Source organism: Montipora foliosa, chromosome 4 (genome assembly GCF_036669935.1).
Source record: "Montipora foliosa isolate CH-2021 chromosome 4, ASM3666993v2, whole genome shotgun sequence".
Classification (NCBI taxonomy): domain Eukaryota; kingdom Metazoa; phylum Cnidaria; class Anthozoa; order Scleractinia; family Acroporidae; genus Montipora; species Montipora foliosa.
Window position 1 is genome coordinate 5192670 of NC_090872.1, and position 23264 is coordinate 5215933.

The window sequence follows — 23264 nt, forward strand, 5'->3', positions numbered from 1 at the left end:
TAGAATAAGTTTGAAGAGAATGGCTATTGTACAAATTATATTATTAACAAAAGTTTTTGCCACACATTTCCTGTAATTCCAAAGGCACAAAATTACAGAGAATGTATGGAGACAAAAAAGCAATATTTAGGAATTCCAAAGAACGGATACCAAGTCTACTTTGTCTCAGTTGTGAACATGAACTTATTTGTTTGGTTTATGAAGGCGAAAGTCTATAAAGTAGAGTAATGTACAGTATATTTTCCTTTGAATTTCCATACAAACCTTTGAATTTCCCGCCATGTTGCCCTGATTACCCATGATGCAATCAAGAGCGTGAACTCGTCTATTACTTACAACGGTTAGCTTTCAGGTAAGTTTCTAGTATCACCCAACTAGTGGACTAATACAAATCCTGAATTTTAATTGGCTACGCTACTAGAGGACTAATAGTAATAAATGAATGAAGGGGGTAGTTTCTAAAGAAACTGCGGTGCTGCATTGGTGGGGAAGTAGTTTGGGGCTTCGCCTCATGGGCTATTGACCCGTGGCCCTTGCGGGCTACGGGTCTAATTGTTAATTAGTATCACCCAACTAGTGGACTAATGCAAATCCTGCATTTTGATTGGATACGCTATTAGTAATAGTCCTCGAGTATCGAAAAGCGTGACGCTTTCTGTCGTTTTATTTCGGCCAAATAAATATTTCTTTAACTTGCATTCGCTAACTTTATTAGGTATTGCCTTTTCTGTCCAACTAGTTGGGTGATACTAAAACAATTAAACCCTTCGCCCTTGCGGGCCACGGGTCAATAGCCCATTCGGCTTCGCCTCATGGGCTATTGACCCGTAGCCCTTGCGGGCTACGGGTCTAATTGTTAATTATAATATGGCCCGTACGGCCCCGAACGCGCTTTCATTGCAAAACTATTGGGAAAATCTTAACTGATTAGAGTGTAATGTGAAGCGCTAAGTTTCCACCCCATATGAACCATGTGAGCGTTAGCCCCACTGATGGAAATGGGCCCACACAAGGACAGAGAAAAATTCTGTCCAGGGTGGGAATTGATCCCACGACCTTCGGGTCAGATCAACGGGAGCAGGCCGTGGGAACTGAAGATGTTAAAGTCACGGCAATTAACATGTACAGAGTACAAGGAAGGATTACGTTTTTGCAAACGTTGGCCGTGCAGCACTTATATATGAAGAGACTTAACTGATTAGAGTGTGATGTGAAGGGCTAAGTTTCCACCCCATATGAACCATGTGAGCGTTAGCCCTACTGATGGAAATGGGCTGTACGCATTAGCGCGAGCAGGGTCGGGAAAAGCCGTACGGCCCTACTAGGAACACGCACTGCTCCGTGCGATGCAATTTAGCTGATTTAGGCGATTTCGTCGCTTTTAAACATCCAAGTAATTTACAGCCAGAAAAGCAAATGCAAACAACATATTAGATACACTTTCTGTTTGATCACTGTAAGCTGTACACACTAATAACGATTAATTTTGTACTTTATGCAGAAGCATAATTATTTCCATAAACACTATATTGCTTTTTCGGGGGTGAGAAACGGGAGCTTCACTTTTAGGCTTGGCTAAATCTTTATATTACTTCGTTACTACACGTTCTCAGTCGTCACTACACAGCACTAGCCATTATTTACCGTCAGTGGACTGACGAGAGACAACAATGAGACAACAGGTAAGAGCAGGCGCCTGTATATCCAAATGCATAGCATGGTCAACATACGGTGGGCTCGACAGAAAGGACGAGCTTTACTGAACGCATTGAGGAGAACAGGGACCAATTGGATCACTTTAATACGGTAATAAAGATACCATAATGATGTCCAAGACGAGTAGGACTAACCTGCGGAACTGTGAAACTCGAACACCTGCGGAATTAACTAGCAAAACCTAGGCCGCTTTCCTCTTGTCAGAACTGGCCGGCCAGACCCATCAGTTTCCAAAGAAAATAAGTCAATTTGAAGGAACACTTGCGTGATAATCCTCCGCACTCTTCTGGAGGAGTAAAAATCATCGTCGAAGTGTGTTAAACTGGCCGCCTCAACTACTCACTAATCTGAATAATCACTAGTTGTAATTAGGTTTTTATTTTCATTTGTATTTTTTAAGCATTTTCTGAAGTAAAGCCTAGTAAGCAGCACACAGCAACATGCAGAATCTGATCGCACAGACTTCATCTGGGAGATTATACGAGATGGCAAAGGAACGTATTTTAAACAACAACAACAATCTTTATGATTACACCTTTTTCTACTATTAGCGTTGCATTTCTTTAAAAGAAATTTTGGAGCTATAAAAGGGGAAAAGAAAAGCTATACTTTTACAGTTTAAAGGTGTCTAGGGGCTAAATAACTAAAGTTTTCAAATTAGCCCCTAGCTAAGGAGAGGTAATTATACAGAATTGTAGCGACTACAACAAATAATAAAAAACAACAATAACAACAGATACACACATTTAAGAACTAAGACAAAAATAAGCGCAAATAAAGGCAGTAGTTGGTATAATTATTACTGTGTTTTGCATACCTAACGTATGGGATAAAATCACGTTCCAATTGCAACTAGGCTGTGAGCAGCAAAAAGCACCCACAAAATATTACGTGCAGGATATGCCGAAAAAAGTTGCGTAACGCGGAAACTGTGTAATGTATAATTATAATTTTGGGGATCACCAATTTAGCCTTAAATCGACGTGTTTCGACCTTTAGTGGTTAACGAGTATTTCGAGATGACCCAGGTAATTGTACCCTGATTGTCTACATCAACCTAAAACATTCATGTCATTATTTAATAACCGTAGTGATGGTGCTTTACACTGAGGTATCAATGCAATGACTTTTTAAAAAAGTTTTTATGGTTAATTTAGAACCTAAATTAACGATTTTTACGGCTACTATTAACACTACTACTACTCAAGTGAAGCTATGATCTTCGCAGTTATGATAGCAATTTTTACAATTGCGTAGAGAAGCCTGAAAAATTTAGGACTTCAACGGGATTTGAACCCGTGACCTCGCGATTCCGGTGCGACGCTCTAACCATCTGAGCTATGAAGCCACTGACGTTGGGAGCTGGTCATTTGTGGGTTCTAATGGTCCCGTGAGGAATGAATCAATGATGAAATGGTATATGAAATGAATCATATGTGAACTGCGGATGTGAAATCATAGCTCAGTTGGTTAGAGCGTCGCACCGGAATCGCGAGGTCACGGGTTCAAACCCCGTTGAAGTCCTGAATTTTTCAGGCTTCTCTACGCAATTGCAAAAATTGCTATCATAACTGCGAAGATCATAGCTTCACTTGATTTCATATCCGCAGTTCACATATGATTCATTTCATACACCATTTCATCACTACTACTACTACTACTACTACTACTACTACTACTACTACTACTACTACTACTGTCGAGTTACTGCGACAGAACAAATTTCATGAATCATAGCTCTCTCTCCTCCGCAAAGGCCTTCTTCCTCCTTCACTTCACGATACAGAGCGGAGAGAAGTCTGGAGAGAGAGAGAGAGAGAGAGAGAGAGAAAGCGAAATTTAGTGGCGCGCTGTTTTTTTATCACTGTAAGTGCACTACACATTGTGTCACCGGATTGTAAGAGTGTAAGAGTGTAAGTCCGTGGTGCCAATAGGCCCGCACCGAGTACATAAATCACGAAAATTAACAGGTCTGTTGGAAGCGTGCTTGTATTTTAAACAAATGAGCCCCGACTCGGAAATCGGAAGGAATTTGTGATGCTGATGAACAATAGACCGGATGCATAAATGGCGGCCAAAAAATATTATTTTGTTTATTTGCTAATTAGCCTCACTAGCCTCGTTTACATGGACAAAATACAAAAGAAATATTGCTTGAGAGCGAGGCTAGTGAGTCTAATTAGCACACAAACAAAAGAACTTTTTTTTGGCCGCCATTTATGCATTCGGTCTATAAAGCAGCTGCTATATTTCCAGAGCGATGGAATTACCTGGTGATAAGTAACCTCCTCTGGGAGAATGAATTTATGTTTCGTTTTCTCAAAAACGAAACGTAGCTATTTTGACTTCAGGGTGAACTATTTACACAGTAAGGTGGAGTGGCCAATCAAACAGAGTTTAACATCTAAACATCTATGAGATGTAAAAACAAACTTGTGAACACGTGAACCTGTAATATTGCAAATAATACTGCTGACAAACACAAGAGCGAGGGAAATGGGTCATAAATATGAAGTTTTGACTATCTGAATGATTTTGGGTCAGATTAAAGCGACATATTGTTGAAAAATCCAAAGCTATCTCTCTTCGTGTTAATGAGTAATGTAAACAGTCTTCGCACTTGTGAGTCGTAGTAATAAATTAGGTTAACCAGGAACCAGTTACTTTAAATCTAGTACCGGTAACTGTCCTGCTTCACATGTAACACAAGTAATGGAAGATTCACGGAAAATGGAATTTGAAATGTAATGCGGTGGCATTTGAAGGTAAAATAGGTATTTGTAGACTTTATGCTTCAATGTATTGTGCAAATAAACAAGCACCTGTTCTTCTCTTTAATGGTTAATATTCCTTGACAGGCTTCTCACCGACAGACCGAGTGGCCCACAAGTTACAGTATTTTATCTTTTCTCCTGCACTTGTCATTCCGGAAACGAAACACTATTTCTTTTTTTGAAATAGTTTCTCGTTGACTTTGCAGAAACAACATTAACGGTCAACCTCAAGAGTTGGGCCATTGTGACCTTTGTGTTGAATTTGCACATTTCTAGTCAAACTTTATAACACTTGAAAAAAAAAAACCAAAACAAAAACCCTGTGTCTTGTCATCATTTTGACTCAGATGTATCCTTTGTGTCGCGAGTTGTTAGTAAACACGCCAGATGACTTGATTACGGCGGCCGCTGAATTCGACGACACTTTCCAGCAGCCAAAAGTACAATTATCATTATAGAAAAATTGAACGTAGCAAAACTCTCCCAAAATGGTTTTTTTGTTGTTGATGGCAATGTTTTATATTCGTGGTTCAAAATTTATGTTGTTTTCATGTCGCAAATTTTGTTGCTGATGGCAAAATATTTTATTCTCGATCAACACTTCCTGAAAACTTCCTTCTGCTCTTCTTCAAACCTGTCTACCAATATCTATTTACTTAGATATTACAATATTTGCTTTGCATAAGGCAGGCTAACAAAATCTCTTCCTTGCTTAGTTCGCATTTTTGAGCGTTAAAATAGAATTTTCGGTCCTATGTCTCTGACACAGCAACTCGTATAGTTTGAGTTCGGACAGGTTTTCACGTTTTGAAAAGCTGTCAGAAGCTCAGAGTACACGCGTAAACTTGTGGTGAAAAAGACGTTGTAAGGGAACTTAAAAATGATCAACATGTCAGCCTCGAAGCCAATGTATCTCGATTCCCTTTCATTTTTGGTTTCAGTAATTTACTAGTAACCACATGTCTTCTCAGGGCCCGGCTATTTACCTAACACATGGCACTATAATGATATACGGTACCAAAACAATATCGTGTACTATTAGAGGTACATATTACGTAAAGACAACTTGAATCTCCTGGAAGACTAAACGCAGCTCAGTTGAAAGTTATGGAATAAAGCACTGTATTGCTGCACTGCCACATGTACGCAATGCGTGCCTATTTTCTTTCTTTCTAATTTGTTTCGTTTGCCTTTTTGTAAAGGAGCCTCTGCGGACGAGAGAGTGCCAATAGCATAATTAGTCAGGTCTTGTACCTGTCATCCCCGAAATGAGGCTTCTGACAATTGCCCAGAACAGCCCCAAGTTGGTCGTAAGACTCGTAAAGGCAATGTTTTGTCTTTTGACGTATGTCGATAGAAATTCTACTCCATTTAAATTCGGGTTCCAAAACACCACGACAGTTAATCAAGATCTTTTATTCTGAATTTGAAACATAGAGCTTCTTGATATTTGAAGCTCGTTTTACATATGTCTATATTTAGGTCGGGAGAAGCAACAGAACTCACTTGCTAATTATAACACCTGATTTCATCTGCAGATATTAGAACCTTTAAAGTAGCCGGGAAGTTGTATTAAAAGAGCGAGTCAAGCTAGAAAAAGGAAAATACGTTTTCTTCAGTGGTAATTGTTAAGATGTCTAAGCGTTGGAGAAAACTTGCAACACTGGATGGACTGCTTCTCAAACGTGACAACAGCAACAAGAGAAGTTTACGGTGATTTTTAACGACCTGAAAGAAGTCGAACCCGAGCTTTTTATCAAATTTTTACGAAACCCTGGACTCAAAACTTACAAAAACCTAGATGCAAAACTTGAGAAGTGCGCAAAAAAGTGGCGGAGAGAATTTTTGGAGCTCGATGGACTGAAAACATTGTTCGATGTTTTGGAAAATCTCAGCGAGCGAAATCTGACCAAGTTTCTTGATGTTTTTCTACCAAAAAAGAGAGAAGTGGAAGGTCTTCGATGCATCTAGGCTGTGATGAATTCTAAGGCTGGGTTTTAATTTATTTCCAGTGATCGTACTCTAACAGCCCATCTTGTCTCAGGGGAGAGATTTATTTACAATCAATATCTGTGTTATTCTTAATCAGACGGGGTCGACAAATCAAAACAGAAATCGCAATTGGAATTCAGAGTAACAAACAACGAAAACCGTGACTTGCAAACTTAATACTGTATGTCAGCAAAATGCACTCAGTTTCAATTCTTGACTACGGTCGTTCATCGAGTCCTTCACAGGAACACATGAGCCTAACAAATTGACCTACTCCTAACCGAGTGGAGCATTGTAACAGCTGGCTAAGAAAATCAAGTTACTGTTAATGGAGATTAATTGAGTTTTTGGCCGAAAACATTTTTAACTGATAGCTTAGAAAAAAGCCAAACATTTAGCCGAAAGTTTATATATTCCAGTATACACCCATCTAAACTCTTTTTCCAGTCACCAGTACCAATTTTTTGGACAACTGTTCAGTAATAAAAGCCAGAACAAAACAAAAACAAACACGAAGAAAAATGGATATGGTCTCTTTAATTTGTGCAAGACTGGTTGGACGAATTGTTTCGATGAGTGCTACGAAGATAGCGTGACACTTAACTTTGTACTGATTTAATGTTTAGTGAATCGGCTAGAAAATCAAGTTTAGTTTGATCTGTAATAAGATAGGATTTGTAACTTGAGAAAGAAAGAGAGTTTAATACTTTTTCAGTACACGTGGAGCAATCAATTTAGTTTTGGCTTTCCTGTTTATGGCTATCCCGTCTGTCTGTTAGTTCAAGGTTTCCTTTGGAATCTCGCGTAGGTCGCGTGTGAGACTACATTGACAGCTTGGGTCACTTGAATGTAATATCTACTCTTTGATTTTGCTGATTATCATAGTTATTTGCTTCGTTTGTTTTCTTTCAATTGACCTGATAAATCTTTTTGTTTGTAATACGTTCTTGTATTAATTTCAGATCGAATAAAATTACCCTTATACGATTCCCGAGAGTTTAAAGTCTGTATTTGTGAGTTTTCACTGTTCAAGGAAACACAAACAAATTTCAACCGATAACAGTTATCCTGTTATGGCGTTTTTGCTACGATAACTGATCTTATGCTCAATATTGGTCAATATTTGACTGAACCTGTCATAGAGGAGGTCAATAAATTGGACAAACATTTTCCCGCCCTGTTAACTGCGTTTTGTAATTAGGCCTGTTCCAAACGTCGTGCTACTGCCGTGCCGAACTCAAATGAAATTGTCATTTCGATTTTAAGCACGGCAGCAATCTCGTTCCCAGAGTCTTCGTTCCTCTTGACCAGCCGGTCTCTCGTAACCCGACCCGCTGGTCAAGGGGAACGAAGACTCTGCGAACGAGATTGGCACGGCAGTAGCACGCCGTTTGGAAAAGGCCTAAGGAAGTCGATTGACTTAGGTTCGGCACGACCACTTAGCACGGCAGGACTTGCCGTGCCGCACGGCAGTAGCACGACTTGGTTTCAAACGGCGTGCTATTGTTGCGCCGAACTCAATTAATTTAATGTATTTTGCATTATTTGCATACTGTTACGCTGGATGGATGGTTTGTTTTGTCTTGTGAATTTGGCGTGACTGTATTTGTTCGACGTTTGAAACCGCTGCCGTACCATCGTCGTGCCACTGCCAAGCCAAATTCATTTGAGTTCGGCACGGCAGTAGCACGACGTTTGGAATAGGCCTAAGAAAGTCAATTTCCCCGGGGGGAGGGGGGGGGGGAACTCCCAAATGAAAAGGACGGGGTGCTCGTCGTACCTTTTGGGGGTTAAAAAAGCGGCTTTGGTACCTCTTAGGGTGTTCAGCCTCAAAAGGTCCACAGCGGGAGCTTTAGCGGTACCTTTTAGGGCATTGCGCCGAAAAATTATGACAGGAGACATTAATTTGACAATTAATTAACTAATTTTTAATTTTGTCTAATTAAAACCCATACTTTGGTGCCTCTTTGGGGTGAAAAAAAATTTCATGCCACTGCCACAAGACAGGATCTTGGTACCTCTTGGGGTTTCTTCTCAAAATTGCCGGCGAGCACCCATGTCATTTTTATATGGGAGTGTCCCCCACCCCCCCTCCCCCCCTTCACTCCCCGGGCGATTTTGACCGAGTTTCCTGACAAGTGGCGTGTTTGGAAGCAACCCCAAATGAAAACACATATCATAATGATTTTAAATTATATTGAATTTCACTGGAGATTTTTCTGTTTCTGATTTCGCTTTTCTTCCTTTTCATTACAAGCTGTGACATCGACATTTTAACTTGGAGCATATAAAACTCAACGAAATTAGGTTTCAAATTCAAAAGACCCGTTAATGAATAGTTGGAAAGTTGCGTAAGAACGCCCGAAAAAATCCATGCAGGTATGAATCCGTTCAGCCGGGATGACGGTCCTGGATTTTCAGCACCTTTGCGACGCTTGAAGTTGCTCATCTAACTGCGACGATGTTATCTACGTTTTGTAATTAAGTCGATTTTGGCCTGGGAAGTTGTAACGACAGTTTCCTGAGAAGTGGCGAGTTTGGAAGAAACCCAAATAGGACGTTTTCAACAAGCCTCTAGAGACACTAATAACAATGGAGAAATATACGACTTCTGCCAGTGGATGAACAAAAGAATCTAATGAGAGATCTTCTGTTTTCGTCCGCCAACATGGCGGCGATGACGTCACGTGAAAACCTCCTGTACTCATATCATAATGATTATAAATACGATAATAACTTTGAATGACTGGTACGCGGTCGGTATCATCAGCAAACTTTTTTAGTAAACCTTTTTAATGTAAACCTCATGTTTTTTTTAGCGACTCCAAATGAAAGGGGCTAAGCCATGAGACAAACACGTGCTCACATTGGCAAAATAAGATTTAAAAGGCAAATTTCAGTTCACTGCTGGCAATATTTCTGCTCGTGCTCAGTCTGGATTTTTCCCACCAAGTCTGAATTTGACCCGTCTAAGAGTAGATTCAAAACGGTGAAACCAAAGAAGACGTGACAACGTGGATCCCTTAAAGTGAACAGTGACGTTGTTGAGGTTGTAGTCATTAGAATAACCACTAACTCTGTTCGACCACGAGGTCACGGAGTCGTCACAATACTGGATAATTTGGCAGAGAACACGGGAAGTAAGGGGGCGGTAAAAGGAAAACAAACTTATCTCGGTTAGTTCTGAAAACGTTGGTAATTTATCAGACTCTCATTCAGTTTTTTCGACTTTAACTATCAACATGTCCAAAGTTTGGAGAAAACTCTCTTCGAAAGCTGGGTTTGGAGTTTCAGACGACAAAGACTCTGGAGGAAATGGAATACCTCAAAATTTAAATGCTGTTGAACCTGAGCTTTTCATAAAGTTCGTGAGAATCCCATCTCTCAAAACTTACTCAAGCCTTAAGGCAAAACTAGGAATTTGTTCGAAAGAGTGGTTGACGGAATTCTTAGAGCTTGGAGGATTGAGCTCGCTTTTCGAAGTACTCGAGAAACTTAGCGAGCGTGGTCTGGGCAAGTTTTCCGATGCTTTTTTACAACTCGAGTGTGTTCGATGCATAAAAGCTGTTATGAACAATGTTACCGGGTTGGAATATATGGCGAATGACTCTTCCTTAACGAGACATCTCGGGACTGGTGAGTAGTAAAATTTATTGAGTTCTTATTTACCGTTTCGCATGAAGAAGTAATTTTTGATTTCTAAGATTATTAAACAGCGCTGACGTAAAATGGGCCAATTAGTGGAGTGGTATTCTCGAGTCGAATGCACTCTAACGGAGCATGGCTCGAAAACGGGTTTTCTTTTAACCCTAAAAATTTTCGGTTAGGAATTTCTGAAAGGAAAATGTGTTTTTCAACCCGGGGTGCGCAAAATATGGTTGCCAACTCCAGTACTACATTTGACTGACTGTAAAATTAAACTTGATGACATTTGAATTAGCATCTTTTCATTGCTAATTTCATGATTTTATTTGTTTTGCAATTCTTGGCACACGGTCTCTTCATTCGTTTCATATAATTTCACGTAAATAAAAAACCTATTTTAAGGAGGTCATCAGAAATTTACAATTCAACCAACTTATCCTCTCTCTAGAGGGTTTCATAATACCACTTATTTAGCGAAAAAACATCACAGGCTCTTTGCATAACGGCTGAAGTTGGTCAAGTGTGTCCAAACACATCACGAAAACAGCACGCCGCAATTATCAATGTCCTGTATCTATTTACATTACCAAGCTTGTGGGCTCACCCCTGAAAAACAGCGAAAATGAAAATTGAAGCAGAACCAGACGTAACCGAATATCACCGCGGTCGACTACAGAGTACACTTGAAAAAGGAGTATTGAACAGTACGAAAGTATTTACTGTTAGAGAACGAAACTCTCTACATTTGTTTAACAAACTTGTTTGTGCACTCGAGCTTGTGTAGGATCCCATAGGTCATAAGTTACTTTACAATTAGACCCAAATTATCATCAAGAGATTTCGCACACACGCTGGATTTGCATAGAATCGCGGCGAAATAACCTCCCGTCATGTCAGGAATCGAAATTTGAACCATGTTATCATCACTGCAACCGGGCCACTTCTCTTTAGATGTTTATCAAAACAGTCAAATATGCTATAGGTGGACATCACCGCCTGGTTTATGGACGAAAACAACAGGCATTTTCTTACATTACACAATTGTAGTCTGTGCATGTGTCAACCAATTGTTTGCCAACCAGCTATCTGTTACGTCTCCATTCATCAATGAGCAGCTTCGGTGATGTTTCCGCCTGCTATATTCGATATGCGATTAGAAATGATTAGGCGGGAGTTTTTAGCAATTTGACTGATGCCAACGTGAAACTCACTGACTTCCTGGAAGTTCAAACTTGAGCAGCACTTACATTCGGGCACGCACAGCAATGTTCCTTCAATATCACATGACGTTTTTACTGATGAACCAATGACTCAAGACTCAAGCGAAGATGGACATCCGGACAATACGAGCTCGTTACCAGGGTGTCTCTTCCTCCAGTCTCATCAGAAAATGGATTTGTTTTAAAGTCAAAAGGGCCAACATTGACGGCTTTTTTCGCATAGATTTATGTGTAATACTGGAGGAACGTAATAACCAGCGTTTGATTATTATAAGATTATGACAACATTACAGAAGAGTAAACGAAAATTTTTTGACCCTAACCAAGAATTAATGATATCTATTTGGGAGCCAGCGAGCCATGCGAGTCTCGCATTTAATTTTAATAAAGAGTGTTTGTCTAAGCACCCATTCAAAACCGTTAGCTTTCAAAAACTGCGTTGTCTGCATGTTGACTTGCATGGCTCGCATGTTGACTCACATCCCTCGCGCTCTCTAGCCTGATAAAGATAGAAGATAGAAATGTGGACGCAAACTCTCTGAACGGTGAGAGGCCTGCCGAGGAATATTAACCATTAAAGAGGAGAACAGATACTTGTTTATTTGCACAGTACATGAAGTCTACAAATACCTATTTTACCTTCAAATGCCACTGCAGAACATTTCAAATTCCATTTTCCGTGAATCTTCCATTACTTGTGTTACATGTGAACCTAGGCAGTTACCGGTACTATCTTTAAAGTAACTGGTTCCCGGTTAACCCAATTTATTACTACGACCCACCAGTGCGAAGATTGTTTACATTAGACAAATAAATAAAACTAGTACTGGAAATTAACCTGAAACTTAGCGATGTTTCGCCTAGAACCACTAGGCTTCTTCATGCACGATCGTTGGTGCAGGCCGAGATGCATGACGGGACACCACGCAAAACAGTGTCCCAAGAAAGAGAAAAGCGAAACCTCAGTCCACCCCTCCTATTTAAGGAGGGGGCCTCAACCCTCTCCCAGATCGCCTCCTTCTCTCCCCGCTCGAACCATCGCGCCTCCTTGTTTAGAATACATCAGGGGGGAAGGTGTTATGTTCACTGGGAACCCTGTGGGTGTATACCGGGGAGTCGTTGTAGATATTTCGCTGGAGCTCGGCTTTAGGTACTGGTTCAATCGTTGTTTTAGGGCCTGTTTAGTTTCCCCGACGTAAGATTCATCACAGCCCGGGTGGGCGCATTTGATGCAATAAACCAGGTTGTACTTCTTTTCACTGGGGTTCTGTCTTTTACATTCACAAGCTTTTCTCTTAGGATGTTGACAGGCTTGCAGACTGTTGACACGCCAAAGGCTTGGAAAGTGTTTTTTATTCTGTCAGAGACCCCGTCGAAGTAAGGGATGTCTTGGCCCTCTGCGTGGGGCCGCTCCGGTGTTATCTTGGGACTTCGTGGCTTTGTGGAAGGACCATTTGGGGTAACCACATGCTCGCAGAGCCGGGTCGCAGAGCTTCACAAACGATCGTGCATGAAGAAGCCTAGTGGTTCTAGGCGAAACGTCTCTAAATTTCAGGTTAATGTCCAGTACTAGTTTTATATATTTGTCTATTTATTCAACTAGATGTCTAACATTCACCATTTTCTATTGTTTACATTACTTATTAACACGAAGAGAGATAGCTTGGATTTTTCAACAATATATCGATTTAATCTATTAAACCCCAAATCATTCAGATAGCCAAAACTTCATATTTTTTGACCCATTTCCGTCACTTTTTTGTTTGTCAGCGTTATGATGATCTATGATTTTGCGATACTTCAGAGTCACGTGTTCACAAGTTTGTTTTTACAACTCATACATGTTTAGAGTTTCAATTACAAACTCTGTTTTGATTGGCCACTCTACCTCACTGTGTAAATAGTTCACCCTGAAGTCAAACGAGGAAACGAAACAAAAAAAAAATACGTATCATTTTGCCCTTATTTCTTTCTAGTTCATTTTTATTAAGTATAGTTGCGTTTTCACATTCAGGAAATGAACTGACCATCTTAACAGAGCAGTGATATGTAGTTTAAATAAAGGCCTTTTTTAATCGAGAGTTTGCGTTGACTGCGGTGAGACATTTTGCGACAAAAATCTTCATTCGGAAGCAAACGCCAGCCACTTGTAACGCCCCCAAATTGTTACCTCTTTGATTTTTATCTTATGCGTGCGCATTTACTGCGGTTTTCATAATTCTGCGGAATTCATCTTCAAAGGCCAACGACCAAACATTCGGCCAAACTGTGTTTTGGCTTACATCAGTCAAACTTCCGACGCCAACCACAGATGACTAAATCAATTGATGCGTGAAACGTAACCCACCAATCAGCATCTTTGGTTCCCACGGTACATTCGTACATTCGAACTCGACGCCGATGGTCGGTTCATACTAGCAAAGTAAGTACACCTTAAGTACACTTGAGTCCTACTTCAGATGTGAACGAGTTTAATTTAGCCTACTTCGTGGCCATAGTAGGGCATTTCCTTCAAAGAAGCCGAAGTGCACTCTCAAGTCTAGTTCAAACCATCCTAACGAGCTTACGTATCTACTATTAAAACACATTACGGAAACGGGCGTCAATCAAGCACGTTTGCCACATAACTTGGTTCGGCAGGTTAGGTTTGGAGCGGCCAGCAACGTTAAGTTTGGCAGGATCTGTCGCACTAGGCGACCTTGGAGCGGCGGCTGATTCACACGGCGCTCTTGTCATGTGCCGAACCTAACGCATAAATTGTGATATTTCATGATCTTACCACAATACACTCCGAAGTTTTACCTGTACCTAGGCCCCTTTACCATTGTATGGATTTCAGTTTGGTTCGACACAGGTACGGCGTATGAATCAGCCGTCGCTCCAAAGTCGCTCTTTAGTCGAACTTTATTGAGTTAGGTTCGGCACATGAGCGGAGCAGTGTTTGGATCGGACCTTAGGTATACTTATTCTGCTGTTTAACTGACTAGCGGCAAAGGGCGACAAATACTACCGACTACGGACAAAACGAAAAAAAAAATTACTACCGACAGAAAAAATATTAACCGACTACCGACCTGGACTGACATTATCGATATTTGTTTTCAGAAAGAAGAGACCGGAAAAGCACTTTGTATTTTTTCTAGTTTACGAAGTAACCACATTATAGAATTTCCTGTCATCTTCTGACTTTTTGTTCTAAGGAGTTATTTTATGATTCGCTTGACGGGTTGCCAGATTTGGCTCAATTTAACTTAATAAATGAAATGACAAATGATGACCACCTCAGCTCCCAGTTGGCTCGATGTTGATATCTCATTTGGTTGAGCACTGCACTGGTAACGGAGAGACCATGGGTTCAAAGCCGGGTAATGCCTGAATTTTAGGCCTTTACCTTTCGTTACTGCTTTACTGTAACAAGTAACGTTCGTAATAGCGGTGATCTCAAAATCTTAAAATGGAATATCTCGTCTGGGGCAACCTTCTTTTCAAAGCTGTACTGTACAACCGGGTTCAGACGTTCTTTCTTGGCAAACCGAGGGAGGGGGACTCCTTCTGGATAACGAAAAAACGCATGATCGCAGCTTACAACCTGCTTAACTTGGCCCTTTCCTTGGTTCCTTCGCTTCAGCGTGAGGAAAAGTCCTTGGAAAGAGACGTTTTGGCAACTTTACGCCATCATCTTGTCTTGAAACGAGCCTCGACAACAGTGATGCTGGGAACAATTGCTATAGTTGCGACTTTTTGAGAGGAATGTAACGCTGGTGCTCAGGTATCGCAATCCAGTGGGCAGGGTGCTGGCCACTGACTTCTCTGGGCCGAAGTGAAGTATTAGTCTCTCCCTCTCGGCGCTCTTCAGGACTAATTACTCAGGCCGTAAGGGCACCGAGTTATAAAACATGTCAGATTTAATTTTTTTCTGGTGAAGCAAAATGCGCAGTAGAAAGCACGTGGCGGTGTTTGATTGGGCAATACACAATAGAAAGCACGTGGCGTTGTTTTGATTGGGCAATGCACAATGGAAGGCACGTGGCGCTGTTTACATGAAGTAATCCAAAATCATGGAGAGCACTGTGATGCGTTGTTTGAATTACTGAAGATCTGCTTAAGTGCTAAATTAACCATACACCACTGTATCTTTGCAGGCCCGAGTATAGGCTAACTGTAGCCTCTTGTTTACAATGCGTTTTGTGGAGAACTTTGGCCAGACTGCTTGCTACGCAGCTTACACTGAATTTATTTTAGGAAGTGAAAGATGCCCCCGACCAGATTAGGTCAGACCACAACACCGGGGACAACGTCCCCTACACTTTTCGAGAAGTGAGTGGGTTCTTTAACGTGCCATACTATTTGATTTCCAACAAGGGCTATGTGACGGGACCTCCGGTTTCCAGTCCTTATCCGAGAAGACTCAAAGTCTAACCATTTGCGGGTGGCTGCACTTTCTCCTCAGTGTAGGTTCGGCTGGAGTCGAACTCTCGACCTCCCGCGTGGCAGCCCGATGCACAACCTATTGAGCCACCGGTGCACAGGCCTTCGTAGGTTTTCTGTATGAGATCTTAAGCTCCCATCGCCTGAGAGCACATCAATATATGGTCGTGAGAGCCACGTTTAACCTTTTGTGACCTTGTGTGTGTCACGTGTTTTGTCATGATTTATTCAGAATTATGAGAGCACCTTTGACAATATGGACCCCATTCATGCGCTTATTACTATTATCTCAAACTAAGGAACTGTTTGAGTTATGGCCAGTCAAAACTGGCAAAGAATTCGGAAGTCTCTCATTTCTCAGCAAAATGTCCCTGTAGAATCAAACCAAGGTCAATTTAGCAACGCCGACCCAGAATTATGCATCAATTTGCTTCGTATTCCATCTCTGAAAAATTTCTCTGCTCTTCACCCCAAACTTGCCAAATGTTCAACGACGTGGATGGCAGAATTTCTTTCCCTTGGAGGCTTAGATGTACTCATGAACGCATTAGAGATCCTTTCATCGCGTTTGTCAAGCTCAAATAATGAAAGTCCCTTTATGGATGCTTATGTTGCGACTGAGTGCGTCCGCTGCATCAAAGAAGTCCTTAACTCGGAAGCTGGGGTGCAACACTTTGTCGTCTCTCCGGCACTCGTCTGTCAGTTTTGTTACGGTAAGAAAATGCAATTGAATTTGTCCTTGGAAAGGAACGTATTCTAGATCTTGCTTTATTCCTCAAGGGGTTGTACATAAATCGTATTTGCAAGAAAAAGTAGGCTAAAATGCCACACGGATTGTTCTTCTGTGATATCAAACATTTTACTTGGGTTTTGAGTTTCGAAACCTCTGTTGATGCCCAAACAATCTCTCTCAGTCGATTCTCAAGGATTTCTTTGGGCCTTCTTCCTTTTTTTTTCGCATCCTCTGCTAAGGGAAATTCACCGACTTGATCAAAAGACCATTTTGTTATTCTGCTAAGCAAAAAATATGTCTAATATCACATTTGATAATAATACCGGCTGAAATATTTGCTTTTGTTTTTTGACCTTTTGAGATTTGATAAATAGTTTCGATCTATCGTCCGGGAAAAGTGTCCAGTTTCAATATTACACCAAAGAGAAGCAAAACTTGTATACCACTTTTTTTGCCTATGCGATACATTTAGTTCAAGCAAGAGTACATTGCGTGATATTTGAAATAATATATGATAATATAAGCATAGGAAATTGTGTGAACTTGGTTGTGCATTTCGTGACAACTAACCCATTTATGCATTCGTCTGTATTGACCAATCAGAGACGCGATATTCTGTTGAGTATAGAATTAGCCAGTATCAAAAATACCATAATAATCTTTGTTTTTTCCCTCCAAAATTTTGCATAAGCATTGTATACTTTCTCTTGGCACTTACAATAGTCCCAAGAGAAACTGGAAACAATGCTTATTTGGGACAAACAAAGAGTTTTATGGTATTTTTGATACCGGCTAATAAGTCACGTTATCGTACATATAAATTTACTTGTATATAATAAGCTTAATAATAATGCACACATTTTGATTGGTTCTTGCCACTGAATGATCTGTGAGAGGCCAGACGCATAGCTGACATCATCATCAAAAACTTTTGATTTTATATATATATATATATATATATATATAATGAAATGACGTGATAAATTGATCATCAGCTAAAAGTGCTCAATGGGTTTACCAGAGCTTTGAATAGATATGTAGACTTGAACTAGGTCAAAAACATTTATTTGCTACTCCGAGTTTCATGCTTCTCACGAAGCAATCATCAGGCAACTGCCAAAAAGAAGGAATACATGGTGTTTTGCAGTGATTTAGAAAATAACGGTAGCAATCCACTATAGGCTGGGGTGCATAGCAACGGTTAAACAATACAAACTGTTTCCAGTGAGCTGCTAAAAATAAGCCTTAAATAATTACGCTATTGAGAAGGAATTTCTTTGCATGTCTGCAACTTGTTGCAAGCTCATTTCTGTTGTTAAGGGTCGCCAAATCTGGTCTACAAATTATATAGTATTTCTCCCACAGACATAAATTACACTTCTTCGTTACATTTGAATAGGATCTCGCATGCCTAACAATCCGCCATTTAATGTGATAGTCGACTTTCTTGTCTTTCAAACCCCATACATATTTACTGAGTTCAGTGGAATTTCTGTAGCGTTCATTTCTAAAGGAACATGTGTGGTTTCTATAACGTGATTTGAATGATGTGTCGCAAAGACCGATGTAAGTTTGCTTTGACTGAGATGTTGTGACCTCTGCTTGATAGATGGTATTCCGCACGTTGCACTTTCCGTCTAGAGGGCAGGATCTTTTGTCACGGCAGTTGCAAGTGTTGATAGTTTGAGCGGGTGGATTTGATGACTTGTTAATGACGGCTTTATTTTGGTTGGAGATAATTGTTTTTACATTGCTCATGCAGCTATAACTAATTTTGAGAGTGTTCCGGTTGAAAATTCTGTGCAAAGGGTGTGATTTTGGGAAGTGCTTGCCGATTAGGGTGAGGAAACACTTTCCAACTTTTGTTTTGACGTTTTGGCTGTACGGAGGATTGAACCAGGTGATGTTTCTAGGCCTATTCTTGCGGTGTTTGGTTTCTGGAGTTGTTTTTCTGTAGGTTAGATTATATATGTAGCTGCTCTTGTTGAGTGCATCTTGGTAGGTTTCTTTCGCTTTATCAAATGATTCTTTGTCGGAAGAAATTTCTGAGAGGCGCTTGTTTATGGATTCCGGTATGTTCTTTAGGATGGATGGGGGGTGATTGGATTTCTTGTGAACGTAGAGTGGGATGTTTCCTTCTTTTGTGTAGGGATAATGCTTTCCAGATTGGAGGTCAAGGGTGACGTCTAAGAAATTTACTTTAGTGATGTTTGCTTCGACTGTGATCTTTAAGTCGTTTTCACGGAAAATTTGGCAGAAGCCCTTCTTGATTCTTTCGATCTGTTGAGGGTTTGAGTTAAAAACTGCCAAACCGTCGTCTCTATACAGGCCGATGCTGTTGCCATACTTTTTGGTTAGACAGGACAATAAATAACAACCCACTAGTTCGCATGTTTCAGCGCCATCGAAAGATCCCATTGTTATGTCGAATCGGCTGGCAGAGGATTTTTTCTCCCAAGGGCAGTCATTGGAAAACAGTAGAGATTGCTTGGAGAGGAAAATGATTTCTCTCTCGTCGGCACTGATGGGTCTGTAGTTATTGGCGAAGTCGAGTGCTTTGGCAAGCAGTTTTTCCGTGATAGAGGGGTAGAAGTCACATACATCAAAGCATATGAATGAGAGGTTTTCTTTGTGCTGTAGGGCGTTGAACCAGTTCAGTACGCTGGTCGTATTTTTCCACTGATTGATTTGTGTCTTTTGGATTATGGTGGTGTTGATCTCGTCTAAAATGCGCTTACTAATTATACCAATCTCGGATTTGGAGGGGTTGATAAGGCGGCATGTTGGATGGTCGTGAAATTCAGGTTTGTGATCTTTCAAGGTTATGAAAGCTTCATTCTCTGCAAGTTTCTCGATACGGTTGTCTAATCCAAGTTTTTTAGCTACTCTGGCGGATTGGGAGTTTAGTTGGTCTATAACTTTGGGGCATGATTTTTTGTATGTTTTCGTTACATTCTCGGTAATCAGCTTCTCATAGGTTGCAGTGTTCATTGAATAATAATTTGTAGTCTTGTCAGCAGGAATAAGTAGATTATTTGGTTTCTTGATTTTTGTTTCGATGTCGGTGTATAATGTTCTCTGGAAATTGCATTTGGAGGCGTTGTCATCAAATTCGATGTTATGAATTAGTTTCAACATACCTTCTTCGAAGGGAATCAGTTCATTTATCTTTGGGGGTGAATTTCTTGACTTAAATCCATAGGTTTCCTTGGTTGATGTTTCAGATTGCCCGGATAGGAAGTAGTGTGCTTTCCAACGTAATCGCCGCAGAAAATGTTCAGTTTTTTCGATTAGTCGTTTCATGTATTCATTTCTTGGTGGCAGTGGAATGTTCTTGGTAGAGTAATTCAAGTTGATCTTTTCCATAGTAGTGGACGATGAAACAATTACAGTGCTCAACAAGTTGGAGCTTATAAAATGAAATGACGTGATAAATTGATCATCAGCTAAAAGTGCTCAATGGGTTTACCAGAGCTTTGAATAGATATGTAGACTTGAACTAGGTCAAAAACATTTATTTGCTACTCCGAGTTTCATGCTTCTCACGAAGCAATCATCAGGCAACTGCCAAAAAGAAGGAATACATGGTGTTTTGCAGTGATTTAGAAAATAACGGTAGCAATCCACTATAGGCTGGGGTGCATAGCAACGGTTAAACAATACAAACTGTTTCCAGTGAGCTGCTAAAAATAAGCCTTAAATAATTACGCTATTGAGAAGGAATTTCTTTGCATGTCTGCAACTTGTTGCAAGCTCATTTCTGTTGTTAAGGGTCGCCAAATCTGGTCTACAAATTATATAGTATTTCTCCCACAGACATAAATTACACTTCTTCGTTACATTTGAATAGGATCTCGCATGCCTAACAATCCGCCATTTAATGTGATAGTCGACTTTCTTGTCTTTCAAACCCCATACATATTTACTGAGTTCAGTGGAATTTCTGTAGCGTTCATTTCTAAAGGAACATGTGTGGTTTCTATAACGTGATTTGAATGATGTGTCGCAAAGACCGATGTAAGTTTGCTTTGACTGAGATGTTGTGACCTCTGCTTGATAGATGGTATTCCGCACGTTGCACTTTCCGTCTAGAGGGCAGGATCTTTTGTCACGGCAGTTGCAAGTGTTGATAGTTTGAGCGGGTGGATTTGATGACTTGTTAATGACGGCTTTATTTTGGTTGGAGATAATTGTTTTTACATTGCTCATGCAGCTATAACTAATTTTGAGAGTGTTCCGGTTGAAAATTCTGTGCAAAGGGTGTGATTTTGGGAAGTGCTTGCCGATTAGGGTGAGGAAACACTTTAAAACAATTATCTCCAACCAAAATAAAGCCGTCATTAACAAGTCATCAAATCCACCCGCTCAAACTATCAACACTTGCAACTGCCGTGACAAAAGATCCTGCCCTCTAGACGGAAAGTGCAACGTGCGGAATACCATCTATCAAGCAGAGGTCACAACATCTCAGTCAAAGCAAACTTACATCGGTCTTTGCGACACATCATTCAAATCACGTTATAGAAACCACACATGTTCCTTTAGAAATGAACGCTACAGAAATTCCACTGAACTCAGTAAATATGTATGGGGTTTGAAAGACAAGAAAGTCGACTATCACATTAAATGGCGGATTGTTAGGCATGCGAGATCCTATTCAAATGTAACGAAGAAGTGTAATTTATGTCTGTGGGAGAAATACTATATAATTTGTAGACCAGATTTGGCGACCCTTAACAACAGAAATGAGCTTGCAACAAGTTGCAGACATGCAAAGAAATTCCTTCTCAATAGCGTAATTATTTAAGGCTTATTTTTAGCAGCTCACTGGAAACAGTTTGTATTGTTTAACCGTTGCTATGCACCCCAGCCTATAGTGGATTGCTACCGTTATTTTCTAAATCACTGCAAAACACCATGTATTCCTTCTTTTTGGCAGTTGCCTGATGATTGCTTCGTGAGAAGCATGAAACTCGGAGTAGCAAATAAATGTTTTTGACCTAGTTCAAGTCTACATATCTATTCAAAGCTCTGGTAAACCCATTGAGCACTTTTAGCTGATGATCAATTTATCACGTCATTTCATTTTATAAGCTCCAACTTGTTGAGCACTGTAATTGTTTCATCGTCCACTACTATGGAAAAGATCAACTTGAATTACTCTACCAAGAACATTCCACTGCCACCAAGAAATGAATACATGAAACGACTAATCGAAAAAACTGAACATTTTCTGCGGCGATTACGTTGGAAAGCACACTACTTCCTATCCGGGCAATCTGAAACATCAACCAAGGAAACCTATGGATTTAAGTCAAGAAATTCACCCCCAAAGATAAATGAACTGATTCCCTTCGAAGAAGGTATGTTGAAACTAATTCATAACATCGAATTTGATGACAACGCCTCCAAATGCAATTTCCAGAGAACATTATACACCGACATCGAAACAAAAATCAAGAAACCAAATAATCTACTTATTCCTGCTGACAAGACTACAAATTATTATTCAATGAACACTGCAACCTATGAGAAGCTGATTACCGAGAATGTAACGAAAACATACAAAAAATCATGCCCCAAAGTTATAGACCAACTAAACTCCCAATCCGCCAGAGTAGCTAAAAAACTTGGATTAGACAACCGTATCGAGAAACTTGCAGAGAATGAAGCTTTCATAACCTTGAAAGATCACAAACCTGAATTTCACGACCATCCAACATGCCGCCTTATCAACCCCTCCAAATCCGAGATTGGTATAATTAGTAAGCGCATTTTAGACGAGATCAACACCACCATAATCCAAAAGACACAAATCAATCAGTGGAAAAATACGACCAGCGTACTGAACTGGTTCAACGCCCTACAGCACAAAGAAAACCTCTCATTCATATGCTTTGATGTATGTGACTTCTACCCCTCTATCACGGAAAAACTGCTTGCCAAAGCACTCGACTTCGCCAATAACTACAGACCCATCAGTGCCGACGAGAGAGAAATCATTTTCCTCTCCAAGCAATCTCTACTGTTTTCCAATGACTGCCCTTGGGAGAAAAAATCCTCTGCCAGCCGATTCGACATAACAATGGGATCTTTCGATGGCGCTGAAACATGCGAACTAGTGGGTTGTTATTTATTGTCCTGTCTAACCAAAAAGTATGGCAACAGCATCGGCCTGTATAGAGACGACGGTTTGGCAGTTTTTAACTCAAACCCTCAACAGATCGAAAGAATCAAGAAGGGCTTCTGCCAAATTTTCCGTGAAACGACTTAAAGATCACAGTCGAAGCAAACATCACTAAAGTAAATTTCTTAGACGTCACCCTTGACCTCCAATCTGGAAAGCATTATCCCTACACAAAAGAAGGAAACATCCCACTCTACGTTCACAAGAAATCCAATCACCCCCCATCCATCCTAAAGAACATGCCGGAATCCATAAACAAGCGCCTCTCAGAAATTTCTTCCGACAAAGAATCATTTGATAAAGCGAAAGAAACCTACCAAGATGCACTCAACAAGAGCGGCTACATATATAATCTAACCTACAGAAAAACAACTCCAGAAACCAAACACCGCAAGAATAGGCCTAGAAACATCACCTGGTTCAATCCTCCGTACAGCCAAAACGTCAAAACAAAAGTTGGAAAGTGTTTCCTCACCCTAATCGGCAAGCACTTCCCAAAATCACACCCTTTGCACAGAATTTTCAACCGGAACACTCTCAAAATTAGTTATAGCTGCATGAGCAATGTA

The 23264-nt window shown here is 40.4% G+C and overlaps 1 protein-coding gene and 1 long non-coding RNA gene across 5 annotated transcripts in view; one reads left to right on the top strand and one right to left on the bottom strand.

Annotated features, from left to right (window-relative positions):
• Positions 1-9388: 9388 nt before the first annotated feature.
• Positions 9389-23264, top strand: part of LOC137999597 (inverted formin-2-like) — a 48377-nt gene continuing 34501 nt past the window's right edge. For 2 of the 4 annotated variants that reach the window (XM_068845416.1, XM_068845418.1), the window contains exon 1: positions 15996-16488. In XM_068845416.1, coding sequence (XP_068701517.1) covers positions 16089-16488 — 400 coding nt within the window. In that variant the 5' untranslated portion in view covers positions 15996-16088. Of the gene's footprint in view, positions 10119-15995; positions 16489-23264 lie in introns of those variants that run through there. The other 2 variants (XM_068845417.1, XM_068845420.1) reach the window with 2 other exon arrangements.
• Positions 10594-11431, bottom strand: LOC137999598 (uncharacterized). Its single transcript, XR_011122981.1, has 3 exons — positions 11375-11431; positions 11160-11263; positions 10594-10733 (listed from the first exon to the last, which is right to left on the bottom strand). It is a non-coding gene; the product is annotated as an uncharacterized lncRNA (long non-coding RNA).